The sequence below is a fragment of the Hevea brasiliensis genome, chromosome 5 (assembly GCF_030052815.1).
Source record: "Hevea brasiliensis isolate MT/VB/25A 57/8 chromosome 5, ASM3005281v1, whole genome shotgun sequence".
In the NCBI taxonomy this organism is placed as follows: Eukaryota; Viridiplantae; Streptophyta; class Magnoliopsida; order Malpighiales; family Euphorbiaceae; genus Hevea; species Hevea brasiliensis.
This window is the reverse complement of record NC_079497.1, coordinates 20780246-20801130: the sequence shown is the minus strand read 5'-3', so window position 1 is coordinate 20801130 and position 20885 is coordinate 20780246. Positions and strand designations below refer to the sequence as shown.

At 27.0% G+C, this 20885-nt stretch overlaps 2 protein-coding genes across 3 annotated transcripts; both read right to left on the bottom strand.

The window, feature by feature from the left end:
• Positions 1–7991: 7991 nt before the first annotated feature.
• LOC110646584 (uncharacterized) lies at positions 7992–8775 on the bottom strand. The gene is made up of 3 exons (XM_021800064.2): positions 8566–8775; positions 8351–8456; positions 7992–8249 (listed from the first exon to the last, which is right to left on the bottom strand). The coding sequence occupies exons 1-3, from the start codon at positions 8596–8598 to the stop codon at positions 8098–8100; spliced, it is 291 nt and encodes a 96-aa protein (XP_021655756.2). The 5' UTR covers positions 8599–8775; the 3' UTR covers positions 7992–8097.
• A 6470-nt stretch (positions 8776–15245) lies between these two features.
• On the bottom strand, positions 15246–20076 carry LOC110646582 (serine/threonine-protein kinase AFC1). 2 transcript variants are annotated; one of them, XM_021800062.2, is made up of 12 exons: positions 19707–20076; positions 19292–19469; positions 18307–18333; positions 17912–18065; positions 17777–17825; positions 17546–17660; positions 17231–17322; positions 16823–16979; positions 16681–16745; positions 16203–16300; positions 16008–16113; positions 15246–15533 (listed from the first exon to the last, which is right to left on the bottom strand). In XM_021800062.2, exons 1-12 carry the CDS (start codon positions 19815–19817, stop codon positions 15375–15377), a joined length of 1311 nt encoding a protein of 436 aa, XP_021655754.2. In that variant the 5' UTR covers positions 19818–20076; the 3' UTR covers positions 15246–15374. The 2 variants fall into 2 exon arrangements, with proteins under 2 accessions (XP_021655754.2, XP_021655755.1); XM_021800063.2 differs by lacking the exons at positions 17546–17660; positions 17777–17825; positions 19292–19469; positions 19707–20076.
• Between the last annotated feature and the right edge of the window lie 809 nt (positions 20077–20885).

Here is a 20885-nt window from a genome sequence, read left to right as displayed (position 1 = left end):
TTAATATCAAAATCAAACTAAATAACTTGCAAATCAAATCTAAATTAAAAATTCATCAAAACGCAAAACCCAATTTGTTCAAACTAAAACGAATTGAAATAGAGCGGTTCAATTTGATTTTTCATTCATTTTAGTTCGGTTTGATTTCTAAAATATGATAATTCGATTAATTAGATTTTAATGATTAGTTTCGGTTTGAAACAATGTGTATCTATGGGAGATGTATGGAGTGAGAGAGACACTGTGAGATAAAGAGGGAGAAAGAGATATAGAGAAAGAGGCAAGGGGGAGTCTCTCTCTCTCTCTCTCTCTCTCTCTCTCTCTCTCTCTCTCTCTCTCTCTCTCTCTCTTCCTATTTGCCTCTCTTTCTACTCTCTCTCTCTCTCTCTATCTTTTAATTTATCCAACTTTCCTCCTTTCTCTGTCACTTTGACTAATTGAGAGATCAAAAATTATGAGAGGGAGAGACACAGAGAGAGACTTTCTCCCTATCTCTCTCTCTCTTCCCCATGCCACCTTGTCTTTCCTAACTTTTTTTTAATTTCTTCTCTCTCCCTCTCCTTAATTTTTTTTTTGTACTTTGAAAATTTTCGTGCTTTTAACATTCAAGGTTGAAACTTTATTTTATTTGCAATTTAAATATTTGTACTTTCAGCCTTTTGCAATTCAGGGATTTGTTTGTGGCGTTGATGTTAGCATGCCATATTAGACATTGTGCTGACATTAGCACCAAGTCAATATGGTTAACAACGTTAGCCACTTAATCCCCATATGATAACAGTGTGATAGTTCAATTCTCAATTTATCACGAAACTTTCTTTAATTCTCGAATTGAAAAAGTGCAAAAGTATAAGGTACTACATTGTACTTTCCCTATAAAATAATATTTTTGTTATGTTCGCCCCCACATCAGCAACAATGTTTTAGTTCATGCTACATCAGCAATAACATCTAAAATAATAATATTTTGGCCATGTCATTCGTCATATCAACGTCTAAATTTCTTAAATTTGTTGTCTAGCCAAAATAAATACTAAAATTTGAAATTATGCTAAAATTGAAAAAAAAAAGACTTAAAATTGATAATTCATGTAAATATTTGGCCTTTTTATGATTAGACCATTAATTTGTGTAGTTTATTAAGTTACTAGTAACCGTTTAAGGAAATGGTTATAGAAAGCACGTTCCCATAGGAAAGCATGTTTTTTAGCGGTTAGATCAAAGCTTTAGTTGAGATTTGTGCAGCTTTAATCATACTTTTTTTTTTCAGAAAAATATTTAACAAAATACAATATTAAAAATACAATGTTCATGGCGTTTGGTTTTTTACGTATATCTCCACAAAGCATACTTTTGGTTCTTCCTCTTCTTTTCAACAAAACTTAAATATAGCTAGAACAATTTTTTTAATTATTATTACTCTTTTTTGTACTTGATGAGAAAGTAAAAACACCTCTTGAGCAAGACAAGTTATTTATATTTTCGATTAGTTGAAGACATATTGTTTTATGCAGATATTAAGTTATATAATGAGATGGCTTTATTTTTTATTTCAAGGAAATTATTGAAATTTAGCTCATGTTGACGAATAGTACTAAACACCTCAATGGCATTCGAAAGTAATATTAGAAAAACATGCATACCAAACTTTTTTTTTATTAATTTTAATTGATTAATAAATAAAAAATATATGATCATATTTAAATTTTATTGAACTTGAAGTGGGATTAAGCTCTTTTAACTGATTAACAAAAAAATAAAAATATATAAAATAATTAAAAAAAATACAAACTTTTAATTTGTCACCGATTTTAATTGTCAATAAATTAAAAAGAAAATATATAAAATATATAAATTTTGCTTAACAAAGAGAAAAAAAAAATGACAAAGAAAAAGTAGATCTTTTTTAGCTTAGTGTACAATGATTTTTCAATAAGTTCAGTAATCTTTATAAAAAACGCAGGAGGATATATATATAAATTGTGTATATTGTAATTTATTGATTATTTTATGAAAAAAATAAAAAAAAAATATAATTAATAGAACACAAATCTCAATAAAAGCTTTGATATAATGGCCAAAAAGTACGTTCTCATGTAAGAACATGTTTTCTATTATCATTCCCATCATTTAAAAGATTATAAAATTTAGATTAATAGTAATAAATAGTAAAGTATGCAAATTACTAAATAACTATTTCCAATAGGAGAATAGTAATAAGGAAAATCCTTAGTGTACATAAAAAAGTTTACAAGAAATGTACAAATGACGCGAAATTTCTACTTTACCCTTAAATCATTTTGGCTCCAAATTGATTTATTTTCCTTTCAAAATCATTTTCCTCCAAAATATAACCAATTATAACCTTTCTCTTTTTTGACTAATCAGTTTTGATCAATCTTTCAACCAATCATAACCCTCCTCTTTTTTAACCAATCAGTTCAATCCTTAAACCAATTATAAACCTCATCTTTTTTTAACCAATCACATTCCACCAAAATTTTAACCAATCAATAGTTTATATCAATCTTTCAATCAATCATAGTCGACCAAAAATTCAACCAATCACAATTGATTTTATAGTGTTGTTAGAATTGGATTAGACCGATTGCTCGGTTCGATTTAAGCTATGATGGGGCCAATGTTTCATTCGGTTTGACCAATTTGGTTCAAGCTTCAAACCCTTTATTTAGCAAACTGGAGTTGACCTGTTCGAACTGGTGGAATAATCGGTGAACCAATTAGATCATAAATTAAGTGACTATAATCAATTAGATCAATTAATCAAGTAACTATAATCAATTATATAATAATTAATTAGATCAACTAATCAAGTAATTATGATCAATTATATATTAATAAAATACTATTAGATAATTTATCTATTAATCAAGTAGATCATAATCAATTAGATAATAAATCAAGTAATCATGATCAATTAGATAATAAGCAATGGTATTTTATCAATTATTCAAGTAGATCATAATCAATTAGATAATAAATCAAGTAATTATGATTAATTAGATCATAATCAAGTACTATTAGGTATTTTATCAATTAATCAAGTAGATCATAATCAATTAGGTTATAAATCAAGTAACTATGGTCAATTAAATCATAATCAAGTACAATAGAGTATTTTATTAATTAATCAAGTAAATCATAATCAATTAGATCATAAATCAAGTAATTATGATCAATTACATCATAATCAAATATAATGGGGAATTTTATAAATTAATCAATTAGATTATAAGTCAATTAACCATGATCAATTACATCATAATCAAGTACAATATGGTAATTTATAAATTAATGAAGTAGATCACAATCAATTAGATCATAATCAAGTAACTATGATTAATTAAATTATAATCAAGTACAATAGGATATTTTATCAATTAATTAAGTATATTATAATTAATTAGATCATAAATCTAGTAATTATGATTAATTAAATCACAATTAATTACAATCAGGTTTTTTTTTTTCAATTAATCTAGTAGATCCTAATCAATAAGATTATAAATCAACTAACTATGATCAATTAGATTATAATCAACTATAATTGTGTATTTTATCAATTAATTAAGTAAATCATAAATCAAGTAACTATAATTAATTACATCATAATCAAGTATAATCAGGTATTTTATCAATTAATCAAGTAGATCATTATTAAATAGATCATAAATCAAGTAAATATAATCAATTAGCTCATAATTAAGTACAATAGAGTATTTTATCAATTAATTAAATAAATTATAATCAATTAAATCATAAATCAAGTAACTATGATTAATTATAACACAATCAGGTATAATTAGGTTTTTTTTTTCAATTAATCTAGTAGATCTTAATCAATTAGATTATAAATCAACTAATTATGATTAATTAGATCATAATCAATTAAATCTAGCATTTTTTTTCAATTAATCAAGTAAATTATAATCAATTAGATCATAAATCAAGTAATCATGATCAATTACATTATATTCAAGTATAATCGGATATTTTTTTAAATTAATCTAGCAGATCTTAATCAATTAGATTATAAATCAACTAATTATGATTAATTGGATCATAATCAACTACAATCAGTTATTTTTTCAATTGATCAAGTAGATCATAAATCAAGTAATTATGATTAATTAGATCATAATCAAGTATAATAGTATATTTTATCAATTAATCAATTAGATCATAATCAATTAGATGATAAATAAAGTAACTATCGTCAATTACATCAAGTACAATTGGGTGTTTTTTTCCCCAATTAATCTACTAGATCATTAGATGATAAATCAATTAACTTTGATCAATTAGATCATAATCAACTACAATAAAGTATTTTATCAATTAATCAAGTAGATCATAATCAATTAGATCATGAATCAAGTAACTATGATCGATTATAACACAATCAGGTATACTTGGGTATTTTTTTTTCAATTAATCTAGTAGATCTTAATCAATTAGATTATAAATCAATTATCTATGATTAATTGGATCATAATCAATTACAATCAAGTATTTTTTTTTTCAATTAAGATTATAATTAATTAGATCATAAATCAAGTAATCTGGTCATGTGAAGCGTAGACATACGAAGGCTCTAGTTAGACAAGTAGAGCACATTAAGTTAGATGATAGAAAGAAAAAAAAGGGTAGACCTAAATTGACTTGGAGAAAAGTAGTACAACATGACCTAAAAGTATTACAAATTTCTGAGGATTTAACCCAAAATCGTTTAGAGTGGAAAAAATGAATTCATATAGCTAATCCCAAATTTTTGGAATAAAGGCTTAGTTGAGTTGAGTTGAGTTATAAATCCAGTAATCATGATTAATTACATTATAATCAAATACAATCGAGTATTTTTTAAATTAATCTAGTAGATCTTAATTAATTAGAATATAAATAAACTAATTATGATTAATTGGATCATAATCAACTACAATCAAGTATTTTTTCAATTAATTAAGTAGATCATAAATCAAGTAATTATGATCAATTAGATCATAATCAAGCACAATAAGGGATTTTATCTATCAATCAAGCAAATCATAATCAATTAGATGATAAATCAAGTAATTATCATCAATTACATCAAGTACAATCGGATATTTTTTTTTTCAATTAATCTACTAGATCTTAATCAATTAGATGATAAATCAATTAACTTTGATCAATTAGATCATAATCAACTACAATTGAGTATTTTATCAATTAATCATATAGATCATAATCAATTAGATCATAAATCAAGTAACTATGATCAATTACAACACAATTAGGTATAACTGGGTGTCTTTTTTTTTTTTTCAATTAATCTAGTAGATCTTAATCAATTAGATTATAAATCAACTAATTGTGATTAATTGGATCATAATCAATTACAATCAAGTATTTTTTTTAATTAATCAAGTAGATCATAATCAATTAAATTATGAATCAAGTAATCATGATCAATTACATTATAATCAAGTACAATTGGGTATTTTTCAAATTAATCTAGTAGATCTTAATCAATTAGATTATAAATCATCTAATTATGATTAATTGGATCATAATCAGCTACAATTAATTATTTTTTCAATTATTAGATCATAAATCAAGTATCTATGATCAATTAGATCATAATCAAGTACAATAGTGTATTTTATTAATTAATCAAGTATTTCATAAATCAATCAGATGATAAATCAAGTAACTATCATCAATTACATCACAATCAAGTACAATTGAATTTTTTTTTTCAATTAATCTACTAGATCTTAATCAATTAGATGATAAATCAACTAACTTTGATCAATTAGATCATAATCAACTACAATCGAGTATTTTATCAATTAATCAAGTAGATCATAATCAATTCGATCATAAATCAAGTAGTCATAATTAATTATATTATAATCAAATATTATCAGGTATTTTATCAATTAATTCAGTAGATCATAATAAATTAGATCATAAATTAAGTAACTATAATCAATTACATCATAATTAATTAATCAATTAGATAAGGGTGAGCATTGTTCAGTTCAGATCAAAATAATAGACCGAACCGATTTAATTTGGAAATTTGGTTCTATTTTTATAGAAATTTAGTTTGATTCATTTTTTATTTTTAAATTTTTTAGTTATTCGGTTCAGTTTTAGAGACAACTTTTCCTTTTTTTTTTTTTTTCGCTCTTATGAAAATCGGATCTCCTCCCATTGTTGTCTAACTTGAAGGGCATATGAGATGGAAAATATAAATTTGATTTAGGAAAAAGCAAAACACGAAAATAGATATATGAAGAAGATGCTTGAAATGGGTTACGGAGTCTCTTGCTTGAAAAAAGTTATAAAGTTAGGTTAAGATGGGTCATTATTGGTTAGAGTAATGGTGGCTCTTATAGGTTAAAGGAATGGTGGGATGGTTTCTAATTGGTTTCTAATTGGTGAAAGATGATAGGTTAAAGAATTTGTGATATTTGATTAGATAGCTAAAAATAGAAGAGAAAGAAGTTGTAAAATTTGAAATTCAAATCTGAAAATTTTATTAAAGGCTAAATAGACATTATATTTCTAAAAAGTATTTAAAATTTATCAAATTATCCTATTTACATATTTTTGTACACAAATTTTAATACACCTAATCAAGTCCTAGGAATAAATAGTAAAGCAGGCAAATTACGAAATAACTATTTCTAATTGGAGAAATTATAGTAGGTCGACTTGGGCTAACGCCTAATGGGGCAATATTTTCGCTATTGAGAACTCCTATGAATACTGTTAGTTGCTTTTTGAATGGTAATTATTTTCTTTATTTTTTAATTCTTCTTGATCCTTTTATTTTCTAGAAGTAATACTAGTTCCTTTAATTTTAATTTTTAAACCGAGTTTTTATATATATTAATCAATTTTAACTCAATGATAATTAAATAATATGTAAGATTATGAATTCTCAAATATAAACATATTTTTTGTTAGAATGGTATAGCGTATTAGTACAGTACTGAAATATATATATAATTTTATTATTATTGGTAAAATTATATAAAAGGTAAAAAAAAAGGAATTTTTAAGGACAAAATAAATTATGATCAAGGAGATGAAAAGATATATAAAATTAAATAATATTAAAATATGTGCTATGAAATTCCAAAAAAAAAAAAATATTTGTAAATTATTTAAAGATGAATGTTTTAAAAAGAAACGCCTCAAAGACAATACCTGGTATACTGCAATAGATCAATATTAAAATTTACTGTGGTATAAGTTAAATGATGACAATTATTGAAACTAAACCTTTCATTATTATTTTCTTAATTATTACGAATGTCAAAATTGATTGAGTGATTCAAAAGATGATTTTTTTTTTTTAATCTTAAAGTTTTAAGTTTAAATTTCAGTCTAAAACTCAATTTCACTTCTATATTTATTTAAATAATTTAGATTAATTTATTTTAATTTTTTTTTCGAAATTAACTAATATTTTTATTTAAGCTTAATTTAGAAATAAAAAGAAAATAAAAAAAAATCATCAAATTTACTTAAAAATCATGAAATTTAACTTATAAATTTTAATTTTTAAATTGAATTAAATTTAAATTAAAAATATATAAAATTAAACTTTTCCCAATAAATATAAAGATTAAATTGAACATTTTTTTCTTTAAATCTCAATTGAAATTTATCGTATAAAAATATACATAATATTTTAGTGGACATATATAACCTAATGACAGTTATATATATACTAAATCTGAGAGATCTATCTTCGATCTATCTTCTTACTCTTCTCGTTTATTTACATGGTTAAAACCTTTCAGGGGTTAGTTTACGCACGAAAGAAAAATTTATTCATTTAATTTAAGAGATCTCAGGTTTGAATATGTTAATGGAATGTGTGAAAATATAAAAGATGTAACATTTTATATTGAATATATATATCCGTACACAAACATATTTTTTATATGCATATAAAAAATATATAAAGTGAATTTAATAGGAAGGTGAATTATTTTATTTTATTTTATTTTTGAGTAAAATATAACTAAATAGGCGACTGGGAGAAATCAAGGGAAGGGCAAACAGAGACAGTGCTTATTAATGATCTGCGCTTGTATTGGAATTGGAAGAATCAGCAATCACGCCTTGGATCTCGTGCCTTGTCTCCATTTCTCTCACTTTCTCCCCTCTTCTCTTCTTCGTGTAGGCCTCGAAGAACTCCTTGTTTTCTTTCTCCAGCTCGTTCCACACTGTAACACGTACACATGCGATCAACATCATCACATGATCATCATCTTAAAAAGAATCATCATCATCATCATCATCATCATCATCTAAAAGAGAGAATAACCTGTTGAAGTGATGACAGGTTTGATGTTGGCGTGCTTGGAAAGAGCTTCCATGCACTCTTCTTTGCCCATATTGAATACTATGCACTCTTCTATCAGATGGTGCACCTGCCACATCATTTTTATGCATATACATCATCACCATCATAAAATATCTATCATCAGATGAACATAAGAAAACATCAAATTTAATTATCAGATATAGGCATATACGAACCATGTGAATATACGAGGCAGAAGAGTCGCCCATAGTCCTGCCTTATACAGTATCAAAACCGATCAACAACAGCTAAACTACTTCTAATAATATACCCTTTATATGAAAGAAGAAGCTGCTAGATGGAATCAGAAGAAAGGAAGAACGGAGAGAGAGAAAGAGAAACAGAAAGAAAAAAAAGAGAACAATTAGATGATAAAAAGCCAAACTAGGTTAAAATATATATACATAAAACATAGGAAATAATTTATTTATTTTATATAAAAATTTTATATATTTTTATTTTAAATTCAAATATATGATAAGAAAAATATTATATCATATTGCACAAAAGGCAGAGAAGATGAAGTAGAAAAGAAAGGAGGGATCATATGACATAATTAGGAGCAAGAGTGGGGCCCAAACGCCCACGTGGGGAGAGGAAGATGATTGGTGGAGAGGGGATTAGGAGAGATTTTATGCAGCAGTCTTAATTTGTCACTTACGTGGCCATTATGCTAGTCTCCACGTGAAACGTGGGCTCCGCCAAGAGCCCAGCTTTCCCAAATTTAGCAATTGGAAAAAGGCCCCCAAGTACCCTCACCATAACACATTAAAATAGTTGCCTCTCAGCGTACAGTGTTTCTTCTATATTTGACTGTTGATTGCAACAGTTACCCGTATGTGGGGTGTGTTGCCTGCCCATTCAGCACTAAAAGACAAGATTTTTTTCCTTTTTTATCTTAAAAATTTCGTTATTAATTTATTTTACTAATAATAGTAAAGAAATTTTGTTGCAATATTGTATTGTTTTATATTGATTTAAAATACAAAATTTATGTTAAATATAAAATTTAAAAGTATTTAATATAAAGTTAATAAGAAATTATTATTATTTATATAACTGTTAACCTATTTAAATATTTAAAAAGATTATATTAATTTTTTTACCTTATTAATATTTATATCTTTTTGAAAGGGTGAAATATTAATATTAGAGCCTAAGTCAATAATTATTCTCTTTAAGGTAAGGATAATTATTAATTTAAGCTCTTTAAGTTTAATTTTTAGCATCTCAAAAATATATAAATATTAATTAGATGAAAAATTAATTTAGTCTCATTAAGAATCCAAACAACACTAATGGATCGAAAGTTATAAGATAATAATTACACTTTGTTAACCTTATACTAAACACTCACTTAAAGTTAAAACATATAAGAATAATATTTAACTTTTAATTTTTAACGTTTTACCAAACACATCCTTAAAGTGTAGTTAGACCCGGATCATTTTTTTTCATATTGTATCAAAACTTACCCTACTTCAATATTAAGTCACTCACAGATCTACTTACCTGTAAACTTTACGCTCTAAATAATCATGATTTGATGTGAGTGATGTATTATTCCATGTTAGTTTGAAATAAAATATTTGTGCTAAATATAAGATTTGATAAATCAGAATACCTTAAGTTAGCTTTTAAGATGAAATTAGACAATGTCCATTATCTATATATTTTGCTCATTATTAATCAGACTACTAATAAAATTTTAATTTTGTAGTTACTTAGTAACTAATTAATAATTGAATTTTTTTTATTACTAATTAACAAAGGAATTTCAGTTTGTAACTAAAGTAGGATGAGTTACATTCTTTGTTAATATAACAACGGAATTTTAATCTATTGCTATTTTTAAAAATTAAAAGAATTTAATAAACTAATAAATTGCTAATAAAAAGCACATTACTACTAAAAATCAGCATAAAAATAATGTTTAAAATAAAATTAAAATAAAAACTATCAAAAATATATTATAATAAAATCAGAAAAAAAATAAATTAACAATAAAATTAATGCTAAAAAATTAATATAAAAATATTACTAAAAACAAATCACTAATAAAAATTACAAATAAAAAATTATCATAAATAAATATTAATAAAGGTTACTAAAAATAAGTTAATCATAAACAAATTAAAATGAAAAACTAATATAAAAATATTATTAAAAATTACTAATAAAAATTATTATCTAAAAATTACCATTAATATATTATAATAAAAAATTACAAAAAATTACCAAATAAATTATTATTGATAAAATAAAAATAAAAAATAAAGAGCTATTAAAAGACTACTATAAAATTATAAGTAAAAAATAAATTACTAAAAAATTACCATAATTATATTATAATAAAACAATAATAAAAAAGTTATTAATAAAAATTAACTTTTTTTTTATTTCCTTTTAAAGGGAAAGAAGGACAGAGTGAGGACGAAGGGAATCAGGGAGGTGACTAGACAGAATAATTAATTATTTAAAAATAGGATAATTTATATGAAATAATATATTAATAAAATATAAATAAGTGGCTTATAAAATAATAATTATCTAATTGTGAAACTTGAAAAAATGTTATTTAAATTTTTTTTATATTTATTTATTTTTAATTAGTTTGTCATTCTATACTGACTACTTCTATGAAACCATGACTTTATTATATAATTTTCTATGACATAATCAATTTTGGTTTGTCTTGAAACACTTAAACTAAATTGAGCAAGGTTGGTTTGCCATGATTCTGCTCTCTCTCTTTTAGCTAATTTTGATTCTAATTTTTATTTGATTTTAATTGAGACAATTTAATGATTAAAATATTAAAAAAAATTAAAAATTTATAATTAAAAATGTTTTACTAATTTCAGTTCAAATTTAATAAAAAGAAAAATTATAATTGATCTCACTACGATTCCGAGCTAATTTAAGTTTATAAAACTGTTAATCAATTTTGAAATCAATTTCAATCAAATCAATTCTTGGTTCAAATCAACCATTGGCTAGGTCTAACCTAGCATAATATCTTATGTTAGAAAAAAAAAATCAATATAGCCCTGATCATATGAGATCATGCATAGATACTTATAACTAGTTTTGTATCACTGGTTCATATCTAATTACATATTATCCACGAAATCAAATATATAACTTAACAATCTAGATATTACCACGAATGCAGTGTTTCTCAATAGAAATTATTTGAGAAAGGAACACAATAAAAAAATAAAAAAAACTTTGATTGCACCAAATTTGCTTCAAGAATTTAAACCACCCCAAAAAGAACAATTCCTTCTTGTTGCAACCGAAGAACACTGTCAAAGAGAGTACACATTGTTCTCTAGTTTCTTATATATTTTGCAAGTAAAATCAGTGAAGAAAACAAAACCATGTTTTTTTGCTTTCTGCCAAATTCTTCTTCAACATGTAGGAGTGAGAATTTATTTCCATCTCTTACATATCTCATAATTTAAAGAGAAATCAAATTCTCTTAAGTGGGCTGCTATACAACAAATACAAGAAGGCAATTAAGCTTAAGGAGTTGGTGCTAAAGGGTTTACTCATGAGCCCAATTATGGGTGGACCAATTTTCCTTCGTTTTTTAGTCGCACATAATGGGAATAATTTTCTTTTATAGTTACTGCAATCTTCATACTTAACAAATAGATCGTATAACCAATGTATACTTCAAGAGTTCAAGTGCTATATATCCGTTAGCTTCTCAAATGGTGGAAATGGAATAGATGCAATATGCAATACCCTAGATCATTATATCACATTTACATATCTTCTGATCTCATTTTATGCATCTTTAGTTTATAATTATGTCATATTCATAAATAAACATAACTGACCAATCTATAAACCTAAAAACTTGCCACTGTAGGTTAAAGGTGCTTTTTTTGAAATAAAACTCGAGATATTTTATTTTAATAAATTAAAGTTGAGTAACTAAAATGAAATAACTACCCAAGTTCAAGGATAATCGGTGTAATTCACCCCATAATAAACACTAATTCAGTTGAAAGCTGATGGAGTAGCATTAGCATGCCAATCCTTGGCTATTCCCTCCTTCCATTCAAGTACTTTTACGACACCGCCATGATTCCACATAGATTGTTTATGTGGAATGGTAAACCAATGAGTGATTTAGTAGGTGTTGGTTCACCTTTTAAGTACAACTGATAGTTGATGGACACCTAAACAGATGAATAAATACAACTTATAACTAATAGACAACTAATAGGATGCTCATCAATTGTAGTTTGTATTAACTTTAATTTTAGAGCTGTTTCTAATAGTTGACTCAATTTTATTATTTATTTTGATTATATTATCCTTTTAAAAAATTTACTAATTGTAAAATTTGTGTTTATTAAAATAATTTTTTTATATCAATAGATTATTTAAAATTATAATAAATAAATATAAAAATTTTATAAATATAATAATTATAATGTTATTTTTATATATACTTAAAAAATTATATTTTAATATGTCTTATAATAAATTAGTAAAATAAATAATATTGTATATATTCTTATTAGTAATTTTACATGTAATAGTAGCAGTTAAATATAATTTTACTAAACACTCAAAATATATCAACCATAATTAGCTACTAGCTATTAATAATAGTTATCAGCTATCAATTATTCACTATCAGTTATTTATTATATTCAGAAGTCAAACCAAATAGACCCTTATATGCAAGTAGTTATTTTGACTCATCCTTATTCTCTCTATTTCAAAGATAGACAATTATTTCTTCAAATTTAATAACTACTTTTATTTATATATAAACTATTGATTTGCCATTCAACATAAATATATCTACATAAAATCATTGTGATAGTATATAATTTCTCCATTCTATGAACTTGAGTAACCTGCAGCAAGCTAAAACAAGACCAATATAAAATTTGAAAAATTCAATCAACAAAACATAGAGAAAATAATTTTAGGAGTTCGGATGATTTTTTCAAAGGGAAAAGTAAATCATTGAGAGCATACGATTTTTTTTATTATAATTCAAGACTTATAATTTCACACCGTTAATGTTTAGGTAGCAAAATACTAAAGTCGTGTCATTTTTTTTTATTTAAAGTGTAAATGTCTAATACAGTAAACCATAAATCTTAACTTACAATAAAAAAAAATCCTTAAATCCTTAATAGTAAAAGGGTTAAATCATAACGAAGTGTAATTTACCTTATTTTATTTTATTTTTTTTCCATTTTAACCCCCAAGTAAACGACAGACAGTATTGGATGGTTGTGGGTGACATTATGGCATCTGTGACTTTTAGTTTTGATTAATAATTAATTAGCACTACAATTAATTTATATTATCAACTTCATCAATATTCAAAGCACCGAAGCTTAAAGGGAAGTGCAGTTACTAATTAACTGTGGGTATATATATGTATATTTTTAAATAGAAAAAAAGAGGTGCAGACAAGACATTGTACGTGCGTAGGCAACTACAGCTAGAAATGATAGCGACACATTTCCTGGTATTTGCATACGTCCATATATAATAATAATAATAATAATAATAATAGTTATTATTATTATTATTATAAAACAACTTGGGCATTGTATGGATGGAGAATTAGTTTTTTTTTTAAAAAAAAAATCTATTTTGATACAAAAGCAATAGAATTAGATTTTTTTTAATATATATATACACACAAGCGTTAATCACCTTGACCAAGCATACAATTTCTCAGAGGATAAATTTTAACGAATTTTAAGAGTCATAAGAGAGCTGTTTCTAAACTAAAAAATATAATTTAAAATTTTAAAATTTTGTATAATAAATTTTTTTTTATTTTTAATAATATATTTATATGTAAAATGTTGATTTAGATAATTCAAAATGAAGATTAAGTAAACAATTGTTATTTTTTTAGGTAAAATTTCTCTAAAAAGTTATTATATATCTAGTATTTTATTATCTCATATGATTGAGATTCTTTATGGTTAATATGCAAAGAAAAATCATAACTGATTTTACCATTATTATATAAAAGAGAAAATTAATCATATCACCACTACTTTAAATTGCATAAACTGACCATTAAAAGTTAGAAGGAATTTATTGTGTAAAATTTAAAAATTTTATATTATAATTTTAAATTTAAAGATAACTCTGTCACAACCCTTAAAGTTAAGGGATAACTTTCGAAATTTATTCTCTCCATGCAGGGATGCACAACACATGCAATCTCTCCCAATCCCAACTTTTACCCATTGTAGTTCAATTTTGAGTATATTTCAATTTCATTCCTATATTTATTTTGTTACCACAAAATCTCGAAATTTTAAAAATTTACAACTAAATCCCTTATGCTAAAATCTAATTAATTTTCTAGCAAGACATTTACAATGCATTACCACACTATTTAAAATAAAATAAGAGAAGTTACCATTACAACTCCTCTGCTTCAATTTTTCTATTTTCCTTCGTCCATACTCGACTTTGTCTCCCTACAACGGCTCTGATTGGCTTATTCCCATGTGATCTCTCTTTTTTATTTTACTGTTTAACACATTGCACCACTACATTTACATTAACGTCTTACCAACTTAGAGACTTTAGTGTAACAATTTGAAAGTTAAAAAATTTTGTGGAACAAAATGAACAAAAAAAAGGACGGCAGTAAAACATTTGTTAAAGTTGAGAGACAGCTAGTAAAAATTTGCCCACCTTGCAGTGCACATCTGAGATTGTGGTACACATATTTTGGCCCCCTTTTTTCTTTGTTTTAATTTTCATTAACATCACAAAATAAAGCAGAAATTATGAGTGAATACAGATCAATCAGGATCATAATAGAAGACAGAGAGACAAGTGGGCATGGTAGGAAGAGAACACTCTTTTTACTATATGGTAACAATTGTATGTTAAACAAGACAAAAATTATGTCACCAAATCAACCACTTCATGGAATCTCCTTGTTTATATGATTGCTTGTGAGGCATCCACATTATAAAGTATAACCACACCTCCTTGGTTCTCTTTTGAAAAATGGGTGCCCTAAAGCTTCTCTGGCTTTGAGCCGTTCCGCTGGATCATACCGTAAGAGCCCTTGCAAGAGATCAATCAGATCACCAGCAGAATGATCGACGTGCTGCATAATCAGGTTCTGCCAAAAAAGAAGAAATGAAACTTCACTTGCGCAAGGAGAGAGAGAAAAATAGAGAGAAGGAAACAAGAGGCAAACAAAGAATCAGAAAAGGGGAAATTTTGTAAAACACAATGTATCCAACCATGTTATTGCCATGACAGCAGGTTCACAAACCAAAATTTCACAACGAAAATTGCATAAGACCAATAAAATTATGGAATTGAATGAATGTTCAAAAAGGTGGTTCTTTCAAAAGAACATAGAAGATGAATGTAACATGTAGCATTTTATGGTATCCTGTGTGTCCAAAGTAGGCTGATTTTGAGATGGATAAAATTAGGAAGACTCCCGATAAGCTCAGAACTTTAAACTACCCAACTACGAACAACCAAAAATGTCCATATTTGATGCTAGATCCTTTTGGCATGAAAACGTATGTTGGTAGCATGTATCTACAGGTAAAATAAATGAGGCATGTTCAGAAAAAACTACCGGCAAACGGGGCAACTTCCAAACTGCTCTCATGCTTTCTCTTGAAGTTGCACCGTCAGGCCAATCTAATCGCGTGCCTCTCCTGAAATATTTCTCAGCATGACGGCTGAAACAATATAAAGCATAATATAAGTGCTTCCACAAGAAGAAACAGAACAAACAACCATAAAAAAGGAATCGGTCGATCTTTCTTACTCAGCTCTGACCGCCATATGTTGTGGCAGGGGCCCTAAAACCCTTTCCATCATAGCAAGATGCTCCAAGTTCTCGTGTGTTTGAAAAAGAGCCTCACCCTAATCAAAGAAATATCAGAATAATAGAAGGTAAACACAAACAAGTACTATTAAGGTAAATTATGAAATGTTAAATCATGCTTCTACTTTTCATAGAAAAAATAGTTCCCAAAGTAACCTATCTAGCAACATGATCAATAATTGACACATCTGTCTTCAATTAATTTAGTAAACAAGAATTAGTTTTTAGAACTGTATTAACCAAAGGGAACCAATATTACAATATACATTCAAATGCATGAAAAATTTAAAAATTGCAATATAAGAACCCTACACCCTTTCTCTCCAAGAACTATGTTCAATATTCAGCATAACCTATTAACAGGTAATCATATCCCAATTATTGCAAAGGGCAAGGAATATAAACTGAAGTTACTTACAGAACATAGTTCAACAAGTATGCAACCCACACTCCATAAATCACAAGGATAGTTCCATCTCAGACCTGCAGAAAACATTCGGTTATTTGAAATAGACATACAAAAGTAGAAACATCAATATTTATGCTCCCATGATGATTACCTAAGATAACCTCTGGTGCACGATAATGGCGTGTTGACACCACATAGCTGTGATCCTGATGCTCAAATGTAGTACTTCCAAAATCAATGAGCTTAATAGCACTTGACTTGGGCAGATTCTTGAAATAGGAGCCATCTTTTGTGGACCGTGAAAGAAACTAATTCATGAGAAAGTAAGAAGTTGTGAAAAGAAGGAAAAAATACTATCAGTTGAATTTTATCATCAAGCAAAATAACAAGAATAAGAAAGAGAAAGAAAGCAAAAGGGGAAATCAAATATGGCTTCCATCTTTCAACCCACTCATACACTGAGATTCATGCACGCACATGTACAAATACATCATGAAAGCATTCCCATCAAAAATAAAAATAAATAACTGAAAAAGAGGCCAGCTACAGAAAAGGTTACCTTACAATCTGGCACTTTGATATACTCAGAGGAAACTAGTAGAATATTCTCCGGCTTCAAATCAGTGTGAATTAGTCGTAGATCATGCATAACTGCAAATATAATGAACTAATGAGCAATCCATGAGAAAAAAAAATGTTAAACTGTCATCAACAACTCCACAGTAGTCCCAATCATATTTATTTTGAGCATTCAAAAATATTTAAGAAAAATGACAAAGTAACTATTTATGCCCATATCTTGCTTCCTTTAAAAGCATCTGGGCATCAAGTTGATAAAAAATAGATAAAAATGGTACAAGAATAGTCCACACACATGCAACAGACTCCAAAAGTTGTCTGCCAAGCTCCCGAACAAGATCAATGGGAAATGAACGGTAGCTGTTTTTGCGAAGAAAATCATATAAGCTTGGTCCAAGCTTCTCAAATACCTGTTGAAACCATTTAAATTGATCCGCAAGTTCTTTAACTCACAGAAATGAAGGCATGCAGGAACATGTACTGCCCCTTCAAATTAATCAAATCAGAAATACCAACAAATACTTACAATACAAATATGATTACGATAGTCAAACCAATTCCGTATTTGCACACAACTGCAAAGAATGAAACTGCTTATACCAAAATACTTCAAACTTCTACAATAAATAAAGGTACAGGAAAGACAAGGCAACATCCTCACCGAGTGCCACCAATGTCATGTCTGGCAAGCCTCTGTAGGACGTCAATTTCAATCATGGCAGCTTCACGATACTTGTGTATGGAGCGAACAATTTTTATCGCCACAACTTCTTTCTTTTCATTATCAAAACATTCCAAGACTTGCCCAAATGTCCCTGCAGAAATATCAAGGGATTATGGCGAGAATGATCCAAAATATTAGTCACAGTAAGAATTCCAATATGCAAATGTGATGGCCTCCAACCTCAATGTGTTGCAATATTTCAGATGAAAATCATGAAAAACATTATTCTCCAAACTTAAGGGAAATTGAATTCTATTTAGTAAAACATGAAACTTGAATATCACAGAATCCAGTAAAATAAAATAACCAAAAAAAAAAAAGAAAATACCAACCTTCACCCATTTTGCTAAGAATCCTGTCTGCAAGGTTGAAGAAAAAGAGAAGGAATCAGCAAACAAATTATGACCATCTATAATAGATCTCATACAAACATAAGAGTTGATGTTGACACAATGAATGATAACAAATGGATACACTTACAGGTAATTGATTTTACACTTCTAACTTATAAATAAAATCTTAGCAGTTTAGATAAGGGAAAACAAATATGACAAGCTTTTACCATAAAATAAAAGGTTCACAGATCAAACTTACTTTGTGCTGAAAACTGAAAAGCCATAACACATTATAATTTCTGAAAATTAACTAGTTGAGCATGCAGGAAGCATAGAAGTAATGATTTTCAAATTCCCTTAACCACAATTTTTCTATTAGTTCACAGAGAGAACTCCATTTTTTAGAGGCCAACACTTCCAACCTTCACTCAGGCATTAAGATATTTAATGCTCCTAAAATCAAAATTACTAAATGCTAAAGAAACCTTATATCTTTCCGTAATTGTGAAGTGGAAATGAAAAGAAATTGAATAGAAGAGAAGAAAAGAATTTATTTTTCATTATATTGTTTGGTTATCTTATGTGAGGAAGTGGATAGGATAAAAAAGAGGTTTGAAAAGTCTAGTTCTATTGTTATACCCTTATCGTATAAACTTTGCTAATTATATGGTGTCAAGGTATATTCATAACTTCAGCCTTCATAACTTTTTTACTTTCTCATTTTTCCCCTTTCAATCTAAATTGATGGGAAATTTTTTGAAGTTTTTAAGGAAAAATAAGAATCTAATTTTTCATTGTTTTCTCCTCTTTTCCTTCCTCTAATTGCTAACAAATGAAGTGTGAAGAAACCAATGATGTCATATATTTATTGAGAAAGAAAAGATATAAGCATCTTCAGCCAGCAACAATATAGTTTCAGTTTCAATCTGTTAGAATCCTACAACAAAAGACCTGAATTTTACATCATTTATGGTATACTTACAGCTAGGTGTCAAATTCTCGCCAATAGCAAAGACATAATGCCCATCTTTATCATCAGGTCTCCAAGGAGGGGAGCAATTGTGAGGAACTGGAACGTCCCTGTAAAACAAATTTGTATATGCATAATTGGGAATCACTCCATTCCCAAAATCCTGCCCACAGTACATAGCAGAAAGGACCTGCATTACACACAACAATAAGAAATAAACGCTAAAAGATATTGTATTCTGCAAAATTGGAAAATTATAATTTCTATAGCTGATGGCGGATCCAAGCCAAGACCCAGAGATTCCGTCAAGAACCAAGCTCAATTCAATTAAAATTCAAACAAATAGAGGCGCACAAAGACAATCTACGCAAATACATAGGTATATATGAATATTGCAAGAAAGAGAGAGTGAGAGAGAGATTGAAACCTTGGGAGGAGGAGGAGCAGGAGGAGGCACGTCCCATGTTAAACGAGGCCTCTTCCTGGGACGTTTATCCATGTTCCTAAGAGGCAATTCTGTTACCCTCTGCGTCTCCATTTCTCTCAATTCCCTTCAACACGCAGATGCAGAAGCATCAACAAACCCGCCGATCCATTTGAACCGGTCCTGATTCGAATGAATTAAAATAATAATAATAATAATAATAATAATAATAATAATAATAATAATAATTTGCAAATTTGAGAAAGAAATTAAGAAAAAATTTTGAGATTTTGGATGTATAGAAAAGATTTTGAAACCCTAATAGGATTTTGCAAGAGAGAGAGAGAGAGAGAGAGAGAGAGAGAGAGAGAGGGCGGGGGGCGGCGTTGAATCTAACCAGGGTTAACTCAAATTCAAGGTCAAGCTTCTAACTGTTGTTCGGGAGCGGGGCCCACGTTTGCCTCTTTGGTTTCCTGATTGCGTCTGGGACCACTAGCTGCAGCTCGTTCGGTTCAAATTAAACTGAACTGAGTTAAATTATTAAAATTAAATTATAAATTTTAAAAATTAAATCGAATTAAAATGGATAAAAAATCGAATTGAATTGAATTGTTCTATTTTGATTTGATTCGATTCAAATTAATCGATTTTAATTTTTATTTATTTTTTAATTTAGACTTGAATTTTAAATTATTTGATCTGATTTTAATCTTGATTTGAATCTAATAACTATTAATCAATGAAATTAAATAATTTATATATATGTAAAATTACATATAATTCATAAATTCCCCATAAAAATAAATCAAATCAAAAATTAATAAAATTATTCAGTTTGGTTCAGTTTAATTGATTTTTTCTCTTTAAAATCAAATCGAACTGAAATAACTAAAATTTTTATAATATAAAATCGAATCAAACCGAATTACTTTAAAAATCAAGTTGAATTATTGAATTAATATGATTCGATTCAATTTATTCTATTTGAATTGGATAATGATCACCCCTAACTGCAACTCTTCCTACATACTGATTCCTTCAATACCACAATTAGATATATATTAAATTTTAACATATTTTAAATTTTTATAATTAAAATATATTTTAAAAATTAAATTTTAATTAATATATTAAAAATAATTTTTTCAATAATATTCTTCCATCATATAAAAATAATTGGCA